Source organism: Perissodus microlepis, chromosome 18 (assembly GCF_051167445.1).
Source record: "Perissodus microlepis isolate ML-2025 ecotype Zambia chromosome 18, ASM5116744v1, whole genome shotgun sequence".
Classification (NCBI taxonomy): Eukaryota; Metazoa; Chordata; class Actinopteri; order Cichliformes; family Cichlidae; genus Perissodus; species Perissodus microlepis.
In genome coordinates, this window is record NC_140478.1 from 8,302,814 (window position 1) to 8,330,725 (window position 27,912).

The 27,912-nt window shown below is 39.8% G+C and overlaps 2 protein-coding genes and 1 long non-coding RNA gene across 5 annotated transcripts; 1 reads left to right on the top strand and 2 right to left on the bottom strand.

The window, feature by feature from the left end:
* Nucleotides 1-117: 117 nt before the first annotated feature.
* Nucleotides 118-5,211, bottom strand: catip (ciliogenesis associated TTC17 interacting protein). Of its 2 annotated transcripts, none has more exons than XM_084911549.1 (9): nucleotides 3,305-5,211; nucleotides 2,976-3,158; nucleotides 2,831-2,886; nucleotides 2,633-2,719; nucleotides 2,283-2,450; nucleotides 2,070-2,194; nucleotides 920-996; nucleotides 758-825; nucleotides 118-657 (listed from the first exon to the last, which is right to left on the bottom strand). In XM_084911549.1, exons 1-9 carry the CDS (start codon nucleotides 3,420-3,422, stop codon nucleotides 469-471), a joined length of 1,071 nt encoding a protein of 356 aa, XP_084767675.1. In that variant the 5' UTR covers nucleotides 3,423-5,211; the 3' UTR covers nucleotides 118-468. The 2 variants fall into 2 exon arrangements, with proteins under 2 accessions (XP_084767675.1, XP_084767674.1); XM_084911548.1 differs by having other exon boundaries at nucleotides 758-828.
* Nucleotides 5,212-5,538: 327 nt separating this feature from the next.
* Nucleotides 5,539-27,905, bottom strand: LOC146367185 (caspase-8-like). 2 transcript variants are annotated; one of them, XM_084911546.1, is made up of 7 exons: nucleotides 27,813-27,905; nucleotides 27,344-27,687; nucleotides 26,857-27,144; nucleotides 6,846-6,862; nucleotides 6,618-6,720; nucleotides 5,986-6,535; nucleotides 5,539-5,897 (listed from the first exon to the last, which is right to left on the bottom strand). In XM_084911546.1, exons 2-7 carry the CDS (start codon nucleotides 27,678-27,680, stop codon nucleotides 5,762-5,764), a joined length of 1,431 nt encoding a protein of 476 aa, XP_084767672.1. In that variant the 5' UTR covers nucleotides 27,681-27,687; nucleotides 27,813-27,905; the 3' UTR covers nucleotides 5,539-5,761. The 2 variants fall into 2 exon arrangements, with proteins under 2 accessions (XP_084767672.1, XP_084767673.1); XM_084911547.1 differs by lacking the exons at nucleotides 26,857-27,144; nucleotides 27,344-27,687; nucleotides 27,813-27,905 and adding exons at nucleotides 6,963-7,306; nucleotides 7,432-7,541.
* On the top strand, nucleotides 14,411-25,058 carry LOC146367186 (uncharacterized). The gene is made up of 5 exons (XR_014797533.1): nucleotides 14,411-14,497; nucleotides 20,958-23,378; nucleotides 23,755-23,907; nucleotides 24,279-24,368; nucleotides 24,961-25,058. It is a non-coding gene; the product is annotated as an uncharacterized LOC146367186 (long non-coding RNA).
* Nucleotides 27,906-27,912: the final 7 nt, after the last annotated feature.

The window sequence follows — 27,912 nt, forward strand, 5'->3', positions numbered from 1 at the left end:
CACACAAACTATAGCGTTAGTGAGCTGACCAATATATTTTTCGCTTCACACTTGGCTACATGAGTTTACTAAGCTCAACTACAGCACATACTGGCACGTCTTTCATAATAAAATCCGTTTGTTTAGCATTGTAAACCTTTATTTTGAAAACTCCCATGCTTTTTTTTTTCTTAAACACATACATATTTATCGGCAGAGGGCTTTGCCCAAACGTGTACAAGAAACCCAAACTAATGAAACTGAAAAAAACCCCAAACGTTATTTATCTGTCTTTTACTGGAAAGATTACAAAGTTTGAGTTTTGATCGTTTGTGTTCCTCTCCACCAAATGTCCACAGATACAACTAATAGTCAGTCACTCGGAATAAAAAAACAAAATAACTTTCTAAATGTCAGTGAAGATTATTCTCATGAACAAACATATATGAAGCTTATAAAGAGACAGTTTGTGAGCATGTGATAATGTGACTAGAGGGACTGGGCTTCCTGTTCTGCGTCTGCAGGATGATTGGAGGCAAAAGGGGTGAAGTACTCTCTGGCAAACAGAAAGACGTCGTCTGGTTTCCTCAACAACAGCAACTGCAGGAAGTCAGATATTAGTGCTCGAATCTCTGGATGCTGTCTCAAGTATGAGGAGTGGTCGGCCTTAAGCTCTTCCTGCCAAAACAAGACATAAACACACATTCATTTTCTGCTCAGATGGTCAGTAGAGTAATGGAAGTCTAGTATTAATCTCCTGTTGCACATGACCGGCTACCTTTCTGTCCAGAAACTTAGAACGCATCTGCATGTCTTCCTCCCACACAAGGGGGATCTTCTTGAAATCTACTGTAAAATTACAAATACACAAATATCACTGAATCTTTCATTGGAATCATACCTCTTATGTGTGAATATGTGTGTGGGGGGTGTGTGTAACCTTTTTCTGCCTTTGATGGCAACTCTAGAAGTCTCATGGTGACTGGTGACCCCACCTGAACTCTGGTCACCAGATGCCTGATCAGAGAATATAACGAGTCAAATTGAAAGCACTAGTGTAACACATAACAGCAATAATAGCACTTACTTGTTATTCAGAAACCGCTTGAGTTAAACCAGAAAGTCCTCATGTATCACCAATATTCTTTCGCATACAAAAATCAGATGTGTCCTATTCCGTAGGTATATCTACACTTTATGGGAACCTTTCCCTTCAAAATGATCATTTTTAGAAACTGAATAGTTCCTAAGATGTCAAGGACACAAAGCAATTAACTATTCTACTATAGCTAATGTTATAGTTTGGACCCACAAAGAAGAAGCATCAATGGCTCCATTAGCAGTGGTTAATAGTTTTGGCTAACATGTGAAAGATCTCTAGTTTAAGACCAGGAGGTGACATAAATCACAAGCAGGGTTGTACCAGGAAGGATGCCAAATCAAACGTGGGAAATAGTAGAAATTCTTCTTTTATTTACCCCTTTCCCTGTTTCATCCACACCTCTCTAACCTCACTTACTGTCGGAGTTTTCTTATCACTGGTGGACTCCTTTGTTCCATACCTGAACTTACCTGGCACAGAGTATATAATGACTGCACTCCCTTCCACCTCACTCTGTTTGCTTCTGGACTGGGAGCAGCTAAGGTGAGTTAGCTTAATTTACTTATTTAGCTTTAAGTCAGTGACTTGAAATCTAACCTTGTTTGGTCTTTTTAAGAGATTGCTAGTCCATGTGTGACAATCTTTTGTGTCATTTAAACTACCTTTTTCTACAAGTTAAATAAACCCAACCACTGGGGAATCACTGATGGTTCATTCATACTGGTTGCCCATGCTGATAACAGTCCTCTCCTTTTAACCTCCTAACTAATGGATCCCTTGTGATTAAGGGAAGCATTCAATAAGTAGTGCTATTGTGTGATTAAAATGCTTTGTTGTTTAGTCTACATTAGTGACCTCCTATCAGCAGTAGGTAATATAAACATGAAACTCAACAGTGGGCAGCTGCAGTCTGTCTGGTGCACAGAGGGAGGCAGTAACACAGTCCAACATGTGTGGGATGATGGAGAGGTACATATATTAAGCTTACCCATCATCCAGGAAGTAGCACTGCCAGGTACTGGGGCTGCCCTCCATGGACTGAATAATCCTCTCTACCCCAAATACATCCAGGAGCTCACCCCCGACCTCTAGCTGCCTCTGACCCAGCTCTCTCTGAGCACAAAAGAGACCACAATCAGAGCTCAGTACTCAAACAAGTTACTGATGGACCAGGATGTCTTACACAGGCATAAAGACTTACAAAAGAGGTGTTAATTATGTGTAATCCTGGGTCTAAGGAGACAAACGTCATGTTTTCTGGCATCTTCCTCCTCAGAGCGATCAGGCGCATCAGCAGCAAGCTGGAGCCCTCAGTTACCAGCCCTCTCAGGACAGACATGGGGTAGGACATGCTCTCTTCTGTCACCTCCTGTACACACACACACACACACACACAAATGACAACATGCAGTAAATGCGCAACAGTAAGTAAGGATTTTGTAAATACTGGACTAACTCTTGCAAAGAGAGCATGGAAGTTGCTTTGAATGACTGTGGTACTGTTTCATTAATATATTAGTGAGTTGACCCATAAAGCAGTGGTTATCTGACCTCTCCCACAGTCGTAACCTTATGGATCACCATCAGCCCATCACGCTGCACCATGTGACACCTCTTGTCCACACTATGGCCCTCGAGCTGAGGAGAGAAGTATAGAAGCACATCAAAGGTGCAATATTTCCACTTAATGCATCTGCTGAGCTGAGTCAATGTAAAAAGAAACAGCCCGGAAAGGATTCAGCGACTCACCTTGACATATTCATGGTGATCTTCCTCCAGCACCTCCAGGTCAGTCGTTAGGTAGGCTTAAACAGAGTAAAGGGTATGAAGAGAAATACTAACAACAGGAAACAGCAAAGATCAGTTTGTCCTAGCATCCTCTGCCTGCTCTCACCTGTCACTGCTGTCCCACAGGGGCAGTCATCAATGGCTCCGTGGCTCTGAGCATGAAGCATCATGCATGGCTGCTCTCTCCGGGCAAACTCCACCGTCACACTGAACTCCCCCAGCTCTCTCCCCCCCTCTGATACAGTCACCAGCGAGTCTGCGAACACACACTTCTGCAGCTCGGCAGGCTCTGAGAAGCGAAGGGACACAGAAGGTAAAGCCAAAGTGGACAGATTCAAATATCTGTAATGATTTTACGGTTTTTTGCTTTTCAGGTAGTTTTGGACTCAGCTGTTTCCTACCGACCATATTAGCCTAAATTGGATGCGAACTCACCGATGCCGGACATGAACGTGACAGCTTCGTCAGAGGCTTCCAGCTCCTGTCGGTGTTCAGGTCCTTCAGTCCCCGCTGAAAAACCCACAGCAGTCTGTTCACCCAGCGTGGCTTCCATCTTTAAGGCAGCCTGAAAAGTGTGTGGGAGCAACTTCACAGGACACTCGCCTGCCTCGACAGGCAGTCTGTCTGGGTAATTTTATGCAAAGCAGTCTTATCCCACACTTTTCCTGCTTAGCATTTTTCTGCTACGGAAGAGAAGCTGACGACCATATCTCTGTTGGCATGGCAACGAGGCTGCAGTACCGTAAAGACCATTGTATGTGTGCATCGTAGGCTGACTATTCACCACCAAATCTAGAGGAAGGAATTATACAAAAATAGAGGCGCTATTATAACATATATGTACATAAGCTAATAAAAACAAAACAAAGAACACTGATTACTATTCCTCCTAAAAACCAGCAATTCATTTTTGTGAATTAATTTACTTAAGTCTGAGATCTTTACATCAAGCAAAAATTATGCAATACAATATATAACAGTGAATTCGGATCATAATTCTGATTGCAAAAGCTGCTAGACAGAACAATCTTAAAAACAGTCCTACTGTACTGTCAGGAGGACATCCTGGGCCACATTTGTGGGGGTCAGTCTAGCAGGCAACATGCTTGCTTTTCAAAATGATGGCCATTTCACATGTTATAGCAACAAGGGAGCTTAAGTGATTTTTTTTTTTGAATTTGATCATTTGAATTTTTTTATTTAAAAGGACAGTGCAGTTTAACATAGTTCAAGTGAAGACATGAAACTGATGTACCGCACATAGGTTTATAGCTACTGCTAATTTTCAACAATTGTCCCTTGTTGGGCTTACAATCTAAATAGATACATTTGTAGATATTATGTTTCTGTTGCTAAAAGTCTATTTTTTTTCATTCAATATTCTTGGGGATTCTTATTTTGAACTTAGTAGGATTTCAGAAATGTACAGTAAACCTATCCCACTTAACCTTAAACAAATGTTTGATTCAGTGTCCTTTGTCGTGGACAGCAAGACTCCCACATTTTCAACCTGTGTCCACACTTCTGGAAGCAGAGGGCTGAGTGATGTAGAGTTTTTTTTAAATTCTGGATTTCACTCAGTCAGACTTGCATATAGGATGAAGTGGAGGAGTGCAGGAAGGTGAGAGTCAGAGGGCACACCAGCTTCTGAGGAGCCTGAGAAGGAAGCCACTGTCACTTATGGACAAGCGTGTAACCAAAGGTGTTTTTTGGCTCTACCCGTTCTTTCTTTATGGATTCAATTTCAACCCTATTAACACTGGGTTGAACGACTAACAATAAACATGAAAACAGGGCAACTCTGTCTATAACCACCATGACTGGAGGATCACTGATTACATCAGTGATCAGACAGCCAGGTTCTTGAAAGTGTCAAAGCACACAAACCACAGGGAGATGCTCATCTCTGCAGGCAGCCCAAACATTTATAAGCTGCATATCATACGTTAATATCTATGACATGACTTGACTCTGGATATATTCAGTACTATTTATAGCGATTTCAATGCGTATAGACAGTTTGTTTAAGACTGTTACTTTCCAGCACTGCCCAGATGACTTCAATGTGTGATCAGGGGATCAGACGATAGAAGGCCAGTGCAGATGTTTCCTACAGCACTTACGCAATACCTATTAACCATAATAGGCTTCAGCTGTGGTCTCTTTGCTCCAGGACAGACTACTCAAACACTGGGATGTCCTTCTCTGAACTTCACCTTCCTTTTTTAAATCAAGTATTTCCCTTCATCCAACAGTTCAGAGATCCACATGAAAAAAACAAAACAAAATGAGGGACAGAAGAAAATAAACAACATTTTTGAAAAAAGGTTTTGCTGGAACATGTTTCTTTCAACCACATATGGTAGCCATGGTAATCTTTCAGGATTTGTGGAGGGAGAAATCAAGTCAAACTGTTCTGAAGCAAACTGATGTATTCTGAGAGAATTAAAAGACATTATAACAAGTTAAATGTAACATTTTTATTGTTACTATCAGGAGAGTGTTGTGAGATTTGTTGTTTGGAAAAAAAAAAGTAACCTTTTTGATTGATTAAGTAATGTTACAAGGTTTAAGAATGTAAAGGCTCAGTTTAGGAAAAGCACCCGTGAAGCTCTACTGCAGCACATGTAAAAACCTCCCAACACAAATAAAAATGTTTTTCTCACCAGTTGTGTTCCCAGTCTGAGATTTATTCTTTGATATTAAACTGCTACAGTATAAAATGCAACACCTCAATGCGAGATTCAGATTTAGAAAAATAAAAGATTTAAAATGATGAGAGAAAGATGGAAAATATAAAGGAAACATTTTAAGAAACATAATAAGTAACTCTGATAAGTAATCATGCATCCCTAGTTGCACAGTAAGATGTGCTGTATTTCCATGATGACTTCAGGTGCGCTGAGGTGGCAGCACAAGTTTCTTTCTCAGGGTGAATCTCACTTCAGGCATCTGCTTGGCCAACGAGGTCTCTCTATGTGCTACATCATTGTTCACGTAGTGGAGGATGGAGACGATGTCTTCGCCCCTAAGAGCATTTATAGAGATACAAAAACATGTTGATATCACTCTCAGGGTCAGTGTGCACATGTGTTTGGTGATTTTAAAACAATTACCTGGGACAGCGCTCCTTCAGCTGCTCACAAAGAGACTGAACGAACCAGCTTCCATCGACTATATTTCTAAATGCAGCATGATCTTCAACAGTGGCCATGGCAACCAGAACATCAGCTTCCTCAGGAATGGTCAATGGTGAAGTATCATCATCAATCTCCATATTGTTCTTCTGCACTCCACGCTGTATGTTACCTCCTTGGCAGGCCTGGATCAGGAACACTTTGGGCTTACCGGTGAGGACGGACTGGTCACACCCCCTGAACTTTCGGGTAATTTCTTTAATGGGGAGGGGGTTCCTGTCAGTTCCCAAAACTACACCCTTTTTTCCATGACTCAGAATAGAGCAGATGAAAGCATCACCGTGCTCAAGGACCTGCTGAGGATCAACAAAGCTGCTGCCATCCCACTCTTTAAAGTTGAACTTCTGCAGCTGAGACATGTCTGCTAGGAAAGCGACAAACGTCAGTGCCTGATCCATCTGATCCTTTTTCAGGTCTTTACACATCAGCACTCTGAAGCCCAGACAGCTGAACACCTCTGCCAAGCTTTCTGCAAAAAATGTAATTAGAGAAAAATATTTAAGCACCAGATACTAACAAGAAAGAATAAAAAATCTGCCCCTGAAACTTACGGGCGTCTTTATCTGTTCCTCTTCTTGGTTCACCATCCTTGAAGTTCTTATTGTTTATGATCACGCAGAGGCCGACGGGCCGGCTAATGATTTGATAAACATCCTAAAGAGTGGACACCAAGATTTTACATGTGTTACTACAGGCTGCGTAACCACAGAATTTCATCTACATATCTGCCTCAAGCGATGTCACAAGTGTAGGAGGCTGTTTCTGCATCAGCACCTCACCTTTGACATATTCCCATCTTGTAGCAGAACATGTGAGGGAAGAACAATAAAACTGAGGTAAACAACCAAACACAACAGGAGACGCAGTGTTTCTATACTGTGTTACGTGTGTGTTACCATGCTGACATGAAGACACTTGGACAGGCTCGGATAAAAGGGGGGTGTAAGTCAGCTGTAAACTCGCCAGCTGAGGGAAAGTTTCTTTAATGGCGCCATCGGTTTGCAGGAGGTTCAGGAAGTCTTTGCATGTTTCTTCTCCTTTATTCATGATCTTATCCACGAGCTCACTGACGTATGTCTCCACATTTGCGTTATTTATACTTTTAAGATTGTTGTACTCCCGCTGAGTGATCAGCTTATTCTGATGCACTTTGTTGAGAATTAGCCTGTGGTCTCCGGACAGAATCTCATGAATGGCTGTTTTATTGCTCCTTATTGCATTTTGGGCCGACATGTTGAATCTGCGCAAAGGAAAGAGTCAGAGGTGATCCTAAACACTACTGTCTATGAGAAGGAAGTGGTTTACTACAGCTTACTATCGTAATAATAGCTGCACATTATATTACATAAAACGTAATTCTCTTACGGTCAGTTGGAACTTCTGCTGTCCTTGAAAACGAAACCTCGCTCCTTCTTTCAAATAACATCCAACACGAAACTATCCCGCCTTCTGAGAACAAAATCGGAAGTGACTCTCAGATCCTCCAATAACGACTACACGCTATACAATAGCGCCCTCTACTTCTGGACAGCAGGAATAACAGGTTTACAGCCTTTGGTGTAGCACTGAGAAGAAGCTGTGCTGCAGCACCCCTGTCGCAGCAGAGAGTATTCCCCACAAATCCCCCACCCTGCTGCAAAAACGCACAGTATTATTACACAAACATAACATATTTTGTGAAGATCTCACAGTGAATTTCACACTGAATTTATACGTGTGTGTGTGTGTGTGTGTGTGTGTGCGTGCATGCGTGTGTTGTAACAGCAGTCTGGCGAGGAAGGAGCGGCTAGCAGGTCCAGCGGGCATGTGGTGTGGAGGTTAGCCGGATAACTCGAAGCCAGTCACTTAAATTAAACAACAGACCTTTATTCTAGGGGTGGGTTTTAATAATCGATTCATCGATTAAAATCGATTCTGGCTTGGATAACGTGATATCGATTCATTAAAATCCTGAATAGATTTTTTAATATAAATGTATTTTGCCCGAAATTCCAGAATCTCAGGTGAAATTTTCAACAACCACCAAACAGCTAAAACAGTAAATGAGAGCAGGAACATGGATTCTGCACAAAGATGTAAACACAAAGCGCGGACCCGCCGACGGATCAGAATCAGTGAGATGTCGCCTTTCTCACCCGACGGCACGGACACGGTCGGGCTGAAAGCCGACAGCTCGCTGATTCTGATGTTTCGGCGGGTCCGCGCTTTGTGTTTATGTCCTTTTCCCGCTGATTCTAAAGCTGTTAGTTTGATCTCCCTCCAAACAATATTGACCGAACCAGCAGCAAACGAAGATCCAAACTACGCTTCACATAAACATCGTCATGAATTCCCTCTGACTTTTGCTGTTTTGCTTCCACCAGGATAAAATCACACGTCATGCACAGCTCTCTCTCTCTCTCTCTCTCTCTCTCAGTGTACTTCAAGAACAGTTTCCCGTCTATCCCCGAAATCTGTTTTCTGCATTATTCGCTTGCTTGTTACGCACAAGTCTACCGTTGTTTACAGCGCTGTCGGCTGATGTTTTTTTCCCCTTTTACTTACTTCCGAAAAGAAAACCTAATTTCTGCCGTTCAATAGGCTTCTGAACAAATTTAAACTTTTTAAAATTATGCAAAATGCAAAACGCTGCGTCTCTAATAAAACCTCTGTAACTTCAGAGGTAATGTTCATATGCTGGTTAATGGTTTTCTTTAGTTTCTGATGTACTGCAGAATATTTTTATAAAATCCCAGGCCAGGAAAATCACCTTCATATTTTTCTGTGTTTTATCTTCAGCTACTTTGACACAAAGGCATCTGCTGTGATGCTTACACCTTTGATAAAGTCCCGAAAGTGTCAGCTTCCTTTTTATAGATACAAAAATATGTAAATGTACTGATCTGAATTATAATATTTCTGACTGTCTGAGGCAAAATTTCCCAGATTCAAATCCAATCGAATCGAATCGTGGATCGAATCGATTCAGGACCTTGTGAATCGGAATCGAATCGATTCTAGAAATCAGTGACGATACCCAGCCCTACTTTATTCCTTGTCAGCAACATAAGACCATACAAGCCAGGTCTCCACGGCTCTACACTGTCCGTACATACATGTGCAGGGGTCGGTAGTCACCGGCGCCAGGCCGTTACAATGGTGAGGTCTATCCTGAGAACAGAACACGAGCAGCATGTAATGGCTGCCACGCTATACATATATATACATATATACATACTATATATGGTGCTATAAAACAATAAGGGTTGTTACAGTGTGTGTGTGCACGCCCATGTACAATTGTACATTGTAAATCATGATTAAAAGACATAAAAGCTGCATTTTAAGAAAGAAATTTAAGGAGCGCATTGTATTTACCATGATAATTTATTTGGTGAAGGCAGACCCTTTGTATATGTGGAAAATAAACCACATATCTGCCAACCTGCTGTCTCAGGCTCAGGTGTTCCACTCCCATTGCCCCATTCCCACACACTGATATCTGAGGATGGAGGTTAGTTATTTTATGTCACAAAACAAGTGGAATTGTGTAAGGAAAAAAAATCTTTCCTTTTTGCTAAGGCATATAGGATTCCCATGATGCATTGAGTATTTCTTCCTCAGTCACATTTCTTACTCACTGTGTGTTAATAGACCTCTCTGCATTGAATCATACTTGTTATTAATCTTCAGCTCTCTTCCACAGCATGTCTTTTATCCTGTCTTCCTTCCCTCACCCCAACTGGTTGCAGCCGATGGCCACCCCTCCCTGAGCCTGGTTCTGTTGGAAGTTTCTTCCTGTTAAAAGGGAGTTTTCCGCTTCAAACTGTGTCCAAAGTGCTTGCTCATAGGGGGTCATAGATTGTTGGGTTTTTCTCTGAATGTATCATTGTAGGGTCAACCTTACAATATAAAGCGCCTTGAGGCGACTGATGTTGTGATTTGGTGCTATATAAATAAAATTGAATTGAATAGAACAAACAGCAGCCCGATATCAGACAGAGCTGTCATTAAACAGAAGCTATGAACACAGCTCTCTTGAGTGGGCAATTGAAGAAGTTTGTTTCAAGTTTTAGATTTAGGTTGCTCTTCATATTGTTTTGATGCCACCAAAGAAGACTGTGTTGAAAAGCTTTCAGTAATGAACCGTTTTTCAGTACAAGCTTAAATGCTTCAGAAAGCTTCATTTAGCCTGCAGAAACACAAAGTCCATTGAGCCAAAATGGAAGGAAACACACGGGCAGACAAAAAGTACAACACAACAGAAAGCTAGGACAAACCGAGACTTTATATACAGACAGACGAAGCATTAAAAGAGAATGAGTCACATCTGGGGAAAAATAAGAAACAGGTGAAAATAATCAGATAACTAAACAGGGGAAGCAAAAACGCACAGGCGACAGACTAGAACAATAAAACAGGAAATGGCGACTAAATAGATATGGATGGAACGTAAAATAAACTTAACCAAGGAACAGAATACAATCAAACTAGAATTATGAACAGAACACAGACTACAGGTAAAAAGGCCTGAGGATATAGACATAATGAAACCAGCCATACTATAAAAATAAAAATTGCATAATTACAACAGACTAAGGGTCAAAGAAAAACCTAAAAATAACAGAAAATGAGCGCAGGAAAAAACAAAACACACACACACGCGCACACACGCGCACATGCACACAAAAAAACAAAACAAAATCAGTATATATAGTATATAGTAACAAAATAAAAATAAAACAAATGCCGTTGTAACTGAACTAACTCCATAAAGGTTTAGTTTCACCAAACTAAAGAAAACAAGAAAACACCTGCAAATATTTTCTAAAAGAAGTGTTTGTTTTTTTTATTTAAAATATTGTACAACAAGACCAAGCTGCAAACGTGAACGCAATTCTTTTTTCTCAACTGAAGCCTTTAATTGAACAATAAAATAAACAAATTGGCACTCTCTTTTGGCCAGACACGTGACAGCTCTTCTGCTATCATTTTGTTCCCATTTAAAATAAAAATGCAGACATAAGTGTACACATTAGTTTTTGAGTGCTAGTGAAAAGGGTTTTCTTTTTGTTTGTACTCTCTTGAGAATTTTTCTCCTCAAAATGCAACATTTGTACTTGCAAAAATTATTTACGTGCGCTTAGAATAGAGGCACAAAAATAACGCCTTAGGTTAAACATGATCTATTGGCGACTGTCAAGCCTTTGAGTCGCCGAGCAGCTGAATAGGGGAATAATGTTGACGCGCCCGCTGTTTAAAACGTAAGTCAAAGTTCCAGGTTAAAACTCCTTTATTTGTTACCAAATCCTTACAATCCGTAGAAAAACAGTGATCAAAAACATTCTAAGCTTGAGCGGTCAGCAAAAGTCGACTTCCCCCATCACCCACTCATTCACAAAAATTCCCTCGGGCCGTGAACAGGTGATATAGCAATCGCTATTACTATTACCGACACCACGTGACCCAAAGCTACGCCTATCCACAACATGATCTATAGGTCACTTCTAAATGTTAATGTTTGGTTTATTTCGGTGTTTTATTGGTTCCTGACTAAATCGGTTTGGCTTCATAACTGGACCGTTTAATTTAATATTGAAGCCTTACTCTGAGAGCTGTCAGTATATTTTGAATTTCGCCCGTCATATCCCCCCCCCGATGTAAAATCTTCTGTTCTTATTTAAACGGCTGACTGTGAATTGAATTTAACATTAAAAATATTTTAATACAAGAAGAAACATTTTCACCGGGAGCAAAAATATTAAGTGGACATCCTGAAGATTGTATTTTAAATATTGTTCAGTTCTCTTCCAAACCCCAGCAGCTGTGTGTCGTACGTTTTGAGTGTCTATTAAAAATGAAAATAAAAGCATTCTAACATCTCACCTGTTTGTCTTTATTCAGGCATACATGTGTACTATGTTTATTAATAGAGAGATTAAGCTTGTGTTTCTGTCATGTAGTGGTTTTGCTTAACCTTATTAGACATTATGAAACAGATGATACGTAAAAGCGAATTTTGCCAAAGTGATACTTTTTAATTATTTTTTTCTTAAAAAAAATCTACTACATCATGTGCATTTCATGTGTAATTTCCATTGCAAATATTAATCACAGTTACATTAAGAAGGCAACGCAGTAAAAACTCCGGAAAGGAGATGTCATCACTTACACTGCCGTCTTCGGGAGGACTCCCGTGTGAATCGACAAAGTCCGAACTGGCGAGAGAATTGAGAAACTGCCATTATTTGTTGTATTTCGTCACTGGGAGCCTCCAAACATAAAAACTTGAGCCTAAACAGAAACACGTGAAAGGCAGTCCTGCTCGTGTATTCATCACCAGGAGATATTAAACACATGAAAGGCAAATTCGTGTGCCATAGCCAGGGGTTAAAGTGGGCCCGCGTTTTTATTTATTTATTATTGCAATGGTGGCTGATAATGAAGTCGTCAGCAAAGAACAAGTGACTTTTAATGAACACAGCACATAAACATAGTTGAATGTAGTACAGCTTACATGTGTGTTTATCAGTTAGCCATCTTAACTATATTCCTGGACAGCATTATTCTTCGACAGTATTCCACAGTGGTGCAGTTTGGTATGTAGCGCAGTGAGTTTTAGGACTCAGTAATGCAGTGCAACGTTGTTATTGTTAAGTGTGATTCATCACTAAGCTGTCAATCACTTGAGTTGACCTCATTTAAATCGATAATAAAATATAAATATTATACATATAAGAAACCCCAAAGAATAAATTCTAAACCCAACTGGTTAAGAAAGAACAAGCCCCGCCTCCCCCTGCTATTTACGTGCTCAGATGCAGCCTGACTCCATCCTGATTCTTGATGTTCAACACACACACACACACACACACACACACACACACACACACATGTACTGTTTAAAGTTTAGTGTTAACCTGAGTCACTGATCATTTACAGTATTACAGAATCTGGCAGTCTTTGCATGATGTCCACATTACTGTAAGTTTCCAGCTGACTCTCAGGTGTGCCAGCAGGAAGGAGGCTCAATAAACCTGCATCCTGAGGTTTGTCATGCAGGATTAAATGAGGCAGACTTTGTTCAGACAGCTAGGATTGTATTTTACACTGACCCTAAGTCAGTATAAGTATCATACAATGTAAACGAAGCACTGAAACTTGCACATATTTTTATAGATGCATTGAAGCTAATCGGGATATTTACTGTCAATCTGTGGCTGCGATTAATCACTTTACTGGAAACTTTATTAAGTAGTAACTCATTACTTCATCACAGAGGCTAATATTTCTGTCCTAAAATCGTTTAATCATTTAAATAGTTACAGCCAGTGGCGGAGCGGGGGTGGCGGCTTACTGGGCTTAAGCCCGGGTTTATGTCTGTGAAGGTTCTCAGTCATCCAGGTCATCGTAGTCAAAGGAGCTTGCAAAGAAAAGCGTCTGGACTTCTTTAAGTTACTTGAAGACGTTTCACCTCTCATCCGAGAAGCTTCTTCAGTTCTAAGGTCAAATGGTGGAGAGTCCCAGATATAAACCTAGTGGGAGTATCCCCCCACAGAGGGACAAAAGGACCCCCTGATGATCCTCTAATCGCCTGAGCCAAGGTGTGAAACATTGGAGAGACCAAACAGCCACTTCACAAGCGCATGGCACAACACAGAAGAGCCACCTCCACAGGACAAGACTCAGCTGTCCATCTGCATCTTAAGGATAAAGGACACTCTTTCGAGGATGCCAATGTTCACATTTTGGACAGAGAGGACAGATGGTTTGAAAGAGGAGTGAAAGAAGCCATCTATGTCCACTGTGAGCGACCATCTTTGAACAGAGGCGGGGGTTTACGACACCAACTCTCTGCCATCTATAATCCAGTTTTGAGATCCCTTCCCAGACGCCTTAACGCCCACTCACATCCTGGGCCATCTGACCTCAGGAATTCGCATGATAAGGTGGGGCCAGGTTTCACAATGAACACACCCGAAACTCTGGCTGATTGGGACCCACACCCAGTTTCACACCTTGGCTCAGGCGATTAGAGGATCATCAGGGGGTCCTTTTGTCCCTCTGTGGGGGGATACTCCCACTAGGTTTATATCTGGGACTCTCCACCATTTGACCTTAGAACTGAAGAAGCTTCTCGGATGAGAGGTGAAACGTCTTCAAGTAACTTAAAGAAGTCCATTAAGCCCGGGTTGTTTTTTCAGAAGCCCGGGGTCTTTTGGAGTGTAATTTTTTCATAGTTAGATGCCTGGCAAAACAAAAACTACACACAATATTCTAAGCACATAGTGCACACTGTGGGAATTTACGACTGTGCGTAAATCCCCCCTAATATTGGTATGATCCGAGCTCAGACACTAAGCGACTGAGCGAGGGGGCAGGGGGAGCTGCTGCCTGCGCGCTGTTGGAGAAGCACAGCGAAGCAGACAGAGGAGAACTGAAGCTCGACCAGGTACCAAAGCAAATCATTCGTACTGTACAAATAATGTAAATATGACGGTGTATCACGAAAAATTGATATCAAGCTGATCACTTGACCCATATTACGTTAATTGCTCTTCAAGTGAATCAACAAATGGCGAAATGAAAAGCCGAACAACAACAATGCTGTTTTTTTTTTTAGAGAGTCTTAGCTTACATGTGTGTTTATTTCATATTTTCAGTTGTTGCCCTCCACGGCTAAATAAATCGGTTTCAGTAATGTACTGATATACAAGAATGAACATAAGGAGCTTCTTTCAAAGAAAAAACTCTTGTAGATGTTATTTTATATATTATGCTTTGTATGTTGTTCAGTATATTTCTATGCAAAACAAGAGGAATTTCAATACACAGCAGTATATTCACAGTTGAAACCAGATATTTACATACACTTTATGGAAAACACAAGAACATTTTTTTACTGTACAACATCAATTTAGAGTAAACAAAGAGTCAGAGCTCTGTTGAGCCAACCATCCCTTTAACGTTAACTAGTAATGACTTCATGAACTTCTTCACAAATAAAATTTTTATCATTAGAGAAAAAATTACCAGTAATCATCCCACAGATGTAATATTATCTACAGCTACTCTTAGTACCATTGATGTTAAGTTAGACTCTTTTTCTCCAATTGATCTTTCTGAGTTAACTTCAATAATTACTTCCTCCAAACCATCAACGTGTCTTTTAGACCCCATTCCTACAAAACTGCTCAAAGAAGTCCTGCCATTGATTAATTCTTCGATCTTAAATATGATCAACCTATCTCTAATGGTCGGCTATGTACCACAGGCCTTCAAGCTGGCTGTGGTTAAACCTTTACTCAAAAAGCCATCTCTAGACCCAGCAGTCTTAGCTAATTATAGGCCAATCTCCAACCTTCCTTTCATATCAAAAATCCTTGAAAGAGTAGTTGTCAAACAGCTAACAGATCATCTGCAGAGGAATGGTTTATTTGAAGAGTTTCAGTCAGGTTTCAGAGCTCATCACAGCACAGAAACAGCTTTAGTGAAGGTTACAAATGATCTTCTTATGGCCTCTGACAGTGGACTCATCTCTGTGCTTGTCCTGCTAGACCTCAGTGCAGCGTTCGATACTGTCGACCATAATATCCTATTAGAGCGATTAGAACATGCTGTAGGTATTACAGGTACTGTGCTGCAGTGGTTTGTATCATATCTATCTAATAGACTCCAATTTGTGCATGTAAATGGAGAGTCCTCTTCACACACTGAGGTTAATTATGGAGTTCCACAGGGTTCAGTGCTAGGACCAATTCTGTTTACATTATACATGCTTCCCTTAGGCAGCATCATTAGAAGACATAGCATACATTTTCACTGCTATGCAGATGACACCCAGCTCTATCTGTCCATGAAGCCAGATAACACACACCAATTAGTTAAACTGCAGGAATGTCTTAAAGACATAAAGACCTGGATGGCCGCTAACTTTCTGCTTCTTAATTCAGATAAAACTGAGGTTATTGTACTCGGCCCTGAAAATCTTAGAAATATGGTATCTAACCAGATTCATACTCTGGATGGCATTACCTTGGCCTCCAGTAACGCTGTGAGGAACCTTGGAGTCATTTTTGACCAGGACGTGTCCTTCAACGCACATATTAAACAAATATGTAAGACTGCTTTCTTCCATTTGCGCAACATCTCTAAAATTAGAAATATCCTGTCTCAGAGTGACGCTGAAAAACTAGTTCATGCATTTATTACTTCCAGGCTGGACTACTGTAATTCATTATTATCAGGATGTCCAAAAAACTCACTGAAAAGCCTTCAGCTAATCCAAAATGCTGCAGCAAGAGTACTGACAGGGACTAGAAGGAGAGAGCATATTTCTCCTGTTTTGGCTTCCCTTCATTGGCTTCCTGTTAAATCCAGAATTGAATTCAAAATCCTGCTCCTCACATACGAGGTCTTAAATAATCAGGCCCCATCTTATCTTAATGACCTTGTAGTACCATATCACCCTATTAGAGCACTTCGCTCTCGCTCTGCAGGCCTACTTGTTGTTCCTAGAGTATTTAAAAGTAGAATGGGAGGCAGAGCCTTCAGTTTTCAGGCCCCTCTTCTGTGGAACCAGCTTCCAGTTTGGATTCGGGAGACAGACACAATCTCTACTTTTAAGATTAGGCTTAAAACTTTCCTTTTTGCTAAAGCATATAGTTAGGGCTGGACCAGGTGACCCTGAATCCTCCCTTAGTTATGCTGCAATAGACGTAGGCTGCCGGGGGATTCCCATGATGCATTGAGTTTTTCCTTTCCAGTCACCTTTCTCACTCACTATGTATTAATAGACCTCTCTGCATTGAATCATATCTGTTATTAACCTCTGTCTCTCTTCCACAGCATGTCTTTTATCCTGTCTTCCTTCTCTCACCCCAACCGGTCGCAGCAGATGGCCGCCCCTCCCTGAGCCTGGTTCTGCCGGAGGTTTCTTCCTGTTAAAAGGGAGTTTTTCCTTCCCACTGTCGCCAAAGTGCTTGCTCATAGGGGGTCATATGATTGTTGGGTTTTTCTCTGTATCTATGAAGCGCCTTGAGGCGACTTTTGTTGTGATTTGGCGCTATATAAATAAAATTGAATTGAATTGAATTGAATTAAACTTGTTTTGTTTTGGATAAATAAATATTGAAATATCTTTTGAATTAGTTAAATGTCAGAATAAAGAGAGACAGAGCTTTCTATTTTTTTATCTCTTTCATCAAATTTAGGAGTACATATACACTAAGTTTATTGTTAATTAATAAGAAAACTCCAGACGATTCCATTCTGAGCTGAAGAAGCTTCTGATAGGTTCATAGAGTCCATGTGAGTAAATTGGTGGCACACCTGTGGATGCATATAAGGCAAAACACAGAGCCTGTTTCTTTGACATGGGAAAATCAAGAGATGTCAACCAAAACACCAGGAAAGGAATTGTGGGCCTCCATAAGTGTGGCTCAATTTTGAAAGAATTTTGTGCCATTTACAATTAAGAAATACAGATAGTTTCTCTCTTTACTCTTAAAGTTAACAAATATGTTTTTTATATTTATCAATCTAAAAAATAAACATTTAGTCTGATTTGATGTTACAATTAAAAAAGTGTTTGTGTTTTGATCTGAAGAGTGTGTAAATATCTGGTTTCAACTGTATATTTGATGATGTTGATGTTTGGCTTGATTGTCAGCACAAAGAGGGAGAGAGAGAATGAGGACAGAACAGAGATGGAACAAGAGCAGGTGACACAGACATGTTAGTCAAATGGGTGTTTAACAAAAGTATCACCGTATCATAGGTACTCATGTATCTTGTACCTAGTATTTCTTTTTAGGTTTGTTATTTTTCAAATTCTATATTTATTAAGTTATGCAGGCTTGTTTGCACAACAAGGCTAAATAATTATATAAACTTTCAGTGTACTAAATAGTGGACTTTGGTAGAATTAAAAAAATAAGTGTAGTGCAGGTCTATGAAGATTTTTCATGCTACTATCATCTAGTTCTGATTCTGTCTTGGTTAAGTCCTAAGTAGTCCTGATTTTGAACTGTTGTAGTCCTGTTTTAATTCCGGATCAGATCTGGGTTTGGTTGAATTGGGGTTTAGTCCTTGTGTCTTGATTAGGGATGGGTATTGATAAGATTTTCACGATTCCGATTCCATTTTCGATTCTGTTTAACGATTCGATTCTTTATCGATTCTCTTATCGATTCTTTTTAAAAAAGGAAAACACTAAGGTCGATTAGCTTAGAACTTTCTTTTATATCTTCTCTTTGAACAAGATAGAAATTTAGGAGTAACATGGCCTTACAAACCCAACAGTGAGATCTTAAGAGATCCAGCCTATGGCTCTTCCATGGGGTGTCACAGGGTCCCCAGGAAAAAAAATTGTAAATGTAAAATAATAAAATAAATATTCTTCTGTAGCAATAACAAAGTATAACATAAATTATTCTGTAGCAATTACACAAGAATATCCAGTAATGTCCCTGCCTACAATTAAACACATTCACTTACCGAAAATCGGGGGCATCTGCTGTAGCAAATGGGTGCAAGCCTTTTACCACAAACTTAGTCACTGCTCGGTGACATTTGTCTATCCTGGCCTGAAAGGAGACGCTACCGGTAGACTGCAGCGAGAACTGCCAGCATCTGAGCCAGCCAGGCTCTGTCTGTCTCTCTCATCATGGTCACCTAAATGCACAGTAATGGCAGGTTTTGTAATAAGGCAGATCGCGCTAACATAATATGCACTGTTCAAACAGATCCTATTAATCTTTCAGTCATTTCCAACCCCCCCCCCCCCATCCCACATGCATACTACCCTTTAGGGCTAAGCCCCGGGTGTATCAAATGTCTGCCTCCGCCTCTGGTAACAGCCTTATTGTAATATAAGCTAACCTTTACACCGTAACGTTAAGCTAGCACCATAAAGACAGTAAAACACGTAATAATATCTAGAAATGCATCTTAAAGCTGTTATATTAGCACTCGTTCTATTACTAACATAACCACATTAACATTATTGACACTCGCTGACTTTCCATAGTCGTTGATAAGTGAAGCAGATGGAGCCTGACCCTGCGTCGCATATTTGATGAATTAAACCTTGTGATCCACAAAACAGCAGCGGCTTCGCTCATGCGCGATTCATTTGCAGTTTGGATGCATAGGTGTGAACATCTCCTGCCCTGATAGCAGCTGGGGGAGGACTATCCTCCGCCCGTGAGCGCTTTGGCACCGCTGCTTGTTGAGAGCAAGAGTGATACGCGTTTTCATGTCAAAAAGTCGTCATAAATAAGTCTCCAATAACACCAGAATAAGTCACCAGATTCTCTAGTCGTTTTTTAGGGGGAAAACAGTCGCTAAGGGAGTCTGAAAACTCGTTAAATATAGCGACAAAGTCGCTAAGTTGGCAACACTGGTTAGGAGTGAGCACGTGTTGCAATGTATATTTGTACGTGTGATTTGGCTCTAGAAGAATGTACAAACAGCAAATGTGAGTTTCACTTGTGATTACACTTCAGCGGAAGTATCAACAGTGCATGCATTAACCAGGACATGGACAACAGCAGAGGTGGGCAGTAAAGACAAATATTTTGTTACTGTGCTAAATAGAGTTTTAAATTTACATCTACTTCACTTGAGTAGTTTTTTTTTTCTTTTCATTTTCAAAACAGGCTCGTTACTTTCGGTTTGACGTGTTTGAATGGAGTCATTACTTCGTCGCTGCGAAAAACACATGAAAGGCAGTCCTGCTCCTGCATTAATCACCAGATGTGGTATAAAAATAGATGAAAGATGCAAACACATGTGCCATAGTTAGGGGTTTAAGTGGGCCTTTTTATTTATTCATCATCAGCAAGGAACAAGTGACTTTTAATGTCATAAACTTTATGGACAGGATCATATTTCTACTTTTTAACGACACCACCCTCTACTGGTGCAGTTTGATATATAACATTACAGGAGGCAACAATTATTAGTATTACTTGTGGCTGGAACGACTTCGGGTGTCCATAAATTATTTTTTATGGACACCCGAAGTCGTGTCAGCATCAGCATCTAGCTAACCCCACCGACGACCAGCGAGCATAAAGGGAGTGAGGTTTTTTTGGAGTGTCAGGTAATTTCAAATGCAACATTTCTATCAGCTCAACAAACATCAGCAAACACACGAACTGTGTGCAGTTTCTTTTTTTTCAGTGTTGCTAGCTAAAGGCCCAGCTGCTGTATTTCACAGGGAGAGAAACGTTTTTAAAGGAAACAATGAAACAAGTACAGTTTACTTTCTAGGGTACGGGTTATGGAGGGACTAAGTAGGGGTAGGTTTTGATTATTGATTTTCCAATTAAAATCGATTCTAGATTGAGTAACACGATATCGATTCATTCAAATCCTGATTTTTAAATATAACTTTATTTTGCCCGAAACGCCATGTTGACCTTAATCTTACAGAGAATGTGATGATTTTATGGATAATTAAAGTCAGTCATATATCCACAAACACAACAAGCTGAAAGTCAGTGATGCTGCTCGGTTTGCAGTCCTGAATATCACGGCACAAGCAGGATTCACTGCACTGTTAATGTTAGCTATGTTATATTGCTGCCTCTGCTCGGTGGTGTCGAGCCAAACGGACTTTAACGTGTGTTTGAACGAGCTGACGGTTCACTCGTTAAGCTGAAAGAAAGATGCTTTAATCACAGGAGTCACACATGTGTCCGCTGTACCATCTGGGAACTCTTCTTGTTTCGTAATAACACAAACACTAAATCCTGCTTCTCTTGTGCTGTTTTGTAGCAGTGTATACACCTGAGACTGTCACCTGTCTGTCTGTCCTGCACTCTCTCTCTTTTTCTTTCTCTCTGATTGTGTAATAAAAGTATGAACATGTATTTATAAGTTACACTTGTGTTTGAATCCTGCAGCTTATCACACATTTGATTTCCATGTGTGACAACTGCAAGTGTCCAGAGTGAGGACAGACTGAGGGACCCACTGCTGCACATCATCTGTGAGGCTTTGCACCCCTGATGATCCACCAGGACAAACTCAGCAGTGTGTGAGGAAGAGGAGGAGGAAGAGCCAGCAGCAGCTGACAGATGGAGAGAATAGACAGACTGTTCCCTGTTTGTGAAGGACTGCTAGAAAGTTTAGAACTAACTAATGGGGCGATCGTGGCTCAAGAGTTGGGCGTTCGTCTTGTAATCGGAAGGTTGCCGGTTCGAGCCCCGGCTCCGACAGTCTCGGTCGTTGTGTCCTTGGGCAAGACACTTCACCCGTTGGCGCCAGTGTCCGGCAGCCTCGCCTCTGTCAGTGTGCCCCAGGGCGGCTGTGGCTGCAATGTAGCTTGCCATCACCTGTGTGTGTGTGTGTGGATGATTGTGTATAGTGTAAAGCGCTTTGGGGTCCTTAGAACCAAGTAAAGCGCTTTACAAATACAGACCATTTAATTGTCTGTCCTGAATCAGTCTTATTAGGTAATGTTCAAATAATTTTATCATCCCAGTGTTTTCAGTGTGGGAGAAAGTACTCAGGGCCTTCAAGTTACACACTATGAAAGGCAGCAACAAGTTTAATATTCAGAAACTTAAAGTATGTATCAGCAGCAGAATGGACCTAAAAATAAATGTTTGTTTCAGTTCTATGAAGCTTTGAGTATTTTGGATTAGTAGTACTGCTGTGTTTGTTGCATCATATTGCTGTAATTGTTTATATGCTTTATATATTCTGAGATAAGTTGATCTATAGTGTTACATCATATTCTATAAGGATGTTATGTGTTTGTTTACTTTCTGCCCAGTTTGACCCATTTAGCAGAAGTCAGCCTGTTTAAGGCTCTGATATCTATTCTGTTTGACTTAAAGCAGTTATGACATGGTCTGATTTTCTCACCCAATAAAGGAATATTTAATATATCAGTCTAGTCTTCATTCTATCAAAAACAGTTATCACAACTCGTACATTTTCTTTTTACACATATATGTAAGCATTGAGCCAAAATACAAAACATTAAACATGTTAACAACACAAAAGCCATATTAAACACAGACTACTTTAGGCCCGGAAGTAGGATTCGTCACGTCATACCTTAAAGACCGGATTGTCTCCCCAGAAACATTTCTATTGTGTTTTGCGTGCTTTTTCAGCTTTTTTGTTTTTGCAGAGTTTTTGTTTTTGCAGGTGTTTTTCTTTTTGCAGGTGTTTTTGTTTTTGCAGGTGTGTTTGTTTTTGCAGGTGTTTTTGTTTTTGCAGGTGTTTTTGTTTTTGCAGGTGTTTTTCTTTTTGCAGCATTTTTCTTTTTGCTGGTGTTTTCTGAAGTTGCAGTGCAGCGTTTTTCTTTTGGCTGTGTTTTTCTTTTTGGAGCATTTTTCTTTTTGCTGGTGTTTTCTGAAGTTGCAGTGCAGCATTTTTCTTGAAGTTGCAGTGCAGCATTTTTCTTTTTGCAGTTTTTGAAGTTGCAGTCCGTTTGGCCTCTCAGGGCCACCGTATTTATTCCCATCTTGTGGCAGAACATCTGAGGGAAGGACAATAAAACTGAGTTAAACAACCAAACACAACAGTAGACACAGTACACTGAAAAAAAAAAAACGGACTGGCCATCTCTTGGATTTATGTAAGCATCTTGCATGTATTTAACACAATTGCCTCATGTTTTAAAGTTAAATGTAACTATATAGTGTAAAAACTACATGATATGCAGAAAGGGTGTATTAAATTGTTCCTATCATGTTCAGGTGAAGTAAGTCAATAAGATAGCAACGTTAAATCTCGTGAAACCACGCGTGATTTCATCTCGCGGGCTTTGGATCGTGGTTTAAAAAAGGTATCCATCTCAGTCAAGTCGAGCAGCCAACTCTACGTTTTTTTGGTATAACTTGATTTTTTGTATTCATATTTACCATATTTCAGCCAAATGTAGCTAAACGTCTAGAGTGTCGCCATGTAACATGCTAAAAGAGAGCCGTTAGCTTATTTGCTGTTTTATCTGTTGTCAAAGAATTGGCGCTTTTTCATTTGAATTTGTCTTTGGCACAAGAGCCGTAATATTACATTAAACCTAATTACGAGGCACTCATAACATAATTTGGTTTTCTGTGTGAATAGATTTGCCAACTGACTCTTCAGTTACATTGTGTATTTACTGCACCGTGGTGTTAGTGAGATTTTGGACATTGAACAGCTTTAGCTAATATCATCAGCGGCATTATGCTAGCTTACATCCCTACCCCTCCTGCCCTCACCTTCTGTCCTTTTGTTTTTGTTTTTTCTGATGCACATTGAGAGACCACCTCTATTCTGCATTTCACCAGGAGTCAGCTGATGGATTATGGGTTCAAGGTGTTATGGTGAGAAAGTATATTCTATTTTCGCTTAAGGTTTCTGTAACTTAATTATAATAAGGTTTTTTTTATAATTATTAGGTGCGTGCATAATCAAACAGACCACCCTATTAATACAACTGAGAAATCCAAAATCTGCCATAGGTTTAACTTATACCTGTATGTATTGTCAGAAAGGTGATTACTGGACTCACATTAATGCACACTTGAACTAAAATGAGGTTGTAACTTGTGGGTTGTTGGGTTGCAAATCAAAAACAAACATCTTTGGATTTTTTTAATCCCATAAGATCTGGAAACACAGTTTTTATTCAACAAAACATTACTGATTAACCAAGCACAGTGCCTGCTGTTATTTCAAAATAATTTTATGTCATTTCAGATAAAATGCAGCATTCCAGTGCATCCCAACCATGCCTTTACAGTCAAGGTTTCTGACGGAGCTAAGTTTCTCTCTGACAGTCTGCTGAAAGTGTTTGCAAAGTGATCGGGGAAACAGGGCACAAAGCTAAAGGATGTAGCTGCCATGATGACAGTAAGAACTTTAAAATTCTTTAACTACAAAGTGTATATGTATTGCATTAGGTCAGTAAAAGATTTTTATGCTGCATCCATTAAAACAGTCAACTATTACCTGTGAGTACTGATTCCACTAAAAGGATGCCATAATTTCCGTCATGCATTTACTGGCCCACTGAGAAAAATGTATCTTTTTTTAAAAATATATGTTCTGGAAACTATATATCCATAAAGTTGATGTCAAACAGGAACTTTTGATATTGCTTTGTAGATGCTGGTGTTGCATGTTGACTGGTTTAAAAAGTCAAGAGTTTTTGTCTGGGATCATTTTCTTCTGTGCTACTGAAAAGTTCACAAATCTCTGTTTTCTTTGTTATAATACTTAAGGATGACATTAATGCTCGAAGGGAGTCCCTCATCAAAGTGCTCCGCATCTGTGTGAAAGACAATTGCAACATCTTGGTGCAGGAGTTCATGGTGAGTGTTTTATGAGTAGATTGTGGCTTTGCAACATTTAAAAATGCATTTAGTTATCCACTTGATCCTCATTGGACTGGTTAGGACCAGTAGTCTTCTTTAATAATTTGAAGTTCACATGAGGCCTGGTAGTGAACTCGGCCGCCGGCCCTTGAGGCCCCACCCCTGTATTAGGGGTCACATCAGTGTGAAAAAACTTTAAATTTGTCATTCTAGTGAACAAAGGAAAATCCCACCAATATTTACATTAGCTTTTGTTTGAAAAAAAAAAAGACCAACTGATCAACAGCTAACCAAATTGTGGGGCTGAAAGTCTAAATTCTAACATCTTCTGAGTGACATAACCTGGATTTCTGATGGGCCGGTGTCTTTCTAACAAAAACTAATGTAAAGTATTTGAAATTATTATGTTTTTCACCCTCTCTTAGAAACTCTGTTAGACCATGAATGGCAGCATGGCAGGCCACTCTTCGGCTATAGCTATTTACTATGTTGCTTGCATTGGTTTAAATTACTCTAACATTAGAACTGGTAGATTCAAAAGAGATGAGTTTAAAAAGGAATCTTAAAGAAATGTTTTGTGTTTAACCAGGACTTGACTGAGGCCACTGCACAGATTGAGAAAACCACAATGAACATCTGTCTCCAGAGATGCGCCAGGCAATGACTTTACTGATGTTGGCATCATCATCGAGGGTACAGTAGTTCTTCAAGATCTGGATAACGTGACCTTTGCAGTAGCCATGTTGTTTGGACCTTTTTTATTCCTTCAATATGAGTTACCCATCACAACTCTGCTACACTTTTGAGGTGATTCAAAGGGCGGTAATGGAGTTGGATGCAACTCAGCTCTCAAGAAAAGCTCACAACTAAGACAAAACTGCTCCTGCAAGGAAAGCTCACTGTTATGCATGTGAGGTGATCAGCTCTAGGTGAGAGGACATTTAAATCTCACACTTGTTCTGCTGTATTTTTGAAGCTCAATTCCAGGAACAGATCGCAGGGTTCATTTTTATATACTCTGCAACTGCCATGAGGACAGGGCCGTTTTTTTGTTGTTGCTGTTTGTTTTTCCTTTTGCTCTGTACAAGTTCTCTGTTTGTCTGTTTGGCAGCATTTTTCAATTTCTGTTTGTATTTTTTCTTTCTTTTACTAGTGAAGAGATGTAGCGTGAACAGTTATACAGTCTAAATATCCCATATGGGTCGTGTGAAATGGTATTTTCAGTTTCATTCAGTTGAAGTAAAGAACGTTGAATATTTCTAAGTGTGCTGTTTTGAACCAAGATGTCACAGTATGATCAGTACTGTAATTTTTGACAGTCACTGTATCAATGTTATTTTTGCATCTCTTGAATAAAGGTTTTGACCTGCAAGTGCTAATTTCTTTAGTTATTGGGGTAAAATGGGTAATGTTAATAGGAAGGTGTTTGCCAATTCAGTAACCTAATTTAATGTTAATGGAAACTAACATTACCTCAAATTGTTTAGTTATAATTGTTGTTTAACTGAATCTTGACATCAGAGGCCTTAAATAGAATGTTTTGTATTGTTCTTTCCCAAGATGGTTACCTGTAACATTTTTCAAAAGAAACAGTCTAATTTCTTTGCTGTGATTGATTCCAGAGAACACGGAAGAACTGACATTATTTAACTGTTGATTTATATAGATTCAGTAGACGAGTAATGTCAGTTTAATTCTTTATCTACTGTCAATGCAGTGAAATTAGACATTTTGTTTTGAAAGGTTACTGGTGGATGCCAGCAACCATCTTGGAAGAGAACAATACAATCTGTTATAAGGCCTCCATTTGAAAATTGTGTATTTGATACTAGAATATAATAGCAAAATGTAATTTGAAGATAACATGTAGTATTTAAGTGACCAAGTAGTATTGGGTAAAAGTTATTGAATGGTGTTGGGATAAAGTGAGAAAATTGTGAAGGATTAAAATATTCCAAGAGCTCAAATTACTTCATCAAAACATGTTTAACCTCCTAAGACCCAAACTTTTCCACGGCTTGCATTTTTAATTTCTCTTTGATATTTGGGCATATTGGGACCTGATGAATGTAAAAACAAACAATTACCAGATTTTTATTTTTTTTTACCTGATTTTTGTTTCTAAGAAAAATGAGAGCCACCTATCAGGATATTCATTTAAAATTTCAATAGAACAGTAGCAGTATAATGTCCTCGTAAATGGATATCAGGCCCTTGTAGAGCAAAATTGAGTATTTTGGTCTAAATAACCCAAAATGTGATGTCCACATATGTGGACGCCAGGTCCTAGGAGGTTAAGTCACATTTTATCAACACAAATTACACAGGTTTGTTGAACATGAATAAATTGTGTTAATTTAACTCAATTGTTTAAGTTGCTGCCAAAGCAAAACATCTGTGTGCAACAAATGTCCACTATTGAATTAAGTAAATCCAACAACATATTTTTTTTCAGTGTATTTCTATACAGTGTTACGTGTGTTACCGTGCTGACATGAAGACACTTGGACAGGCTCGGATAAAAGGGGGGTGTAAGTCAGCTGTAAACTCGCCAGCAGAGGGAAAGTTTCTTTAATGGCGCCATCGGTTTGCAGGAGGTTCAGGAAGTCTTTGCATGTTTCTTCTCCTTTATTCATGATCTTATCCACGAGCTCAATGACGTGTGTCTCCACATTTGCGTTGTTGATGCTTTTAAGCTTGTTGTACTCCCGCTGAGTGATCAGCTTATTCTCATAAACTTTGTTGAGAATTAGCCCGTAGTCTCCGCCAGGTCCTAGGAGGTTAAGTCACATTTTATCAACACAAATTACACAGGTTTGTTGAACATGAATAAATTGTGTTAATTTAACTCAATTGCTTAAGTTGCTGCCAAAGCAAAACATCTGTGTGCAACAAATGTCCACTATTGAATTAAGTAAATCCAACAACATATTTTTTTTCAGTGTATTTCTATACAGTGTTACGTGTGTTACCGTGCTGACATGAAGACACTTGGACAGGCTCGGATAAAAGGGGGGTGTAAGTCAGCTGTAAACTCGCCAGCAGAGGGAAAGTTTCTTTAATGGCGCCATCGGTTTGCAGGAGGTTCAGGAAGTCTTTGCATGTTTCTTCTCCTTTATTCATGATCTTATCCACGAGCTCAATGACGTGTGTCTCCACATTTGCGTTGTTGATGCTTTTAAGCTTGTTGTACTCCCGCTGAGTGATCAGCTTATTCTCATAAACTTTGTTGAGAATTAGCCCGTAGTCTCCGGACAGAATCTCATGAATGGCTGTTTTATTGCTCCTTATTGCATTTTGGGCCGACATGCTGAATCTGCGCAAAGGAAAGAGTCAGAGGTGATCCTAAACACTACTGTCTATGAGAAGGAAGTGGTTTACTACAGCTTACTATCGTAATAATAGCTGCACATTATATTACATAAAACGTAATTCTCTTACGGTCAGTTGGAACTTCTGCTGTCCTTGAAAACGAAACCTCGCTCCTTCTTTCAAATAACATCCAACACGAAACTATCCCGCCTTCTGAGAACAAAATCGG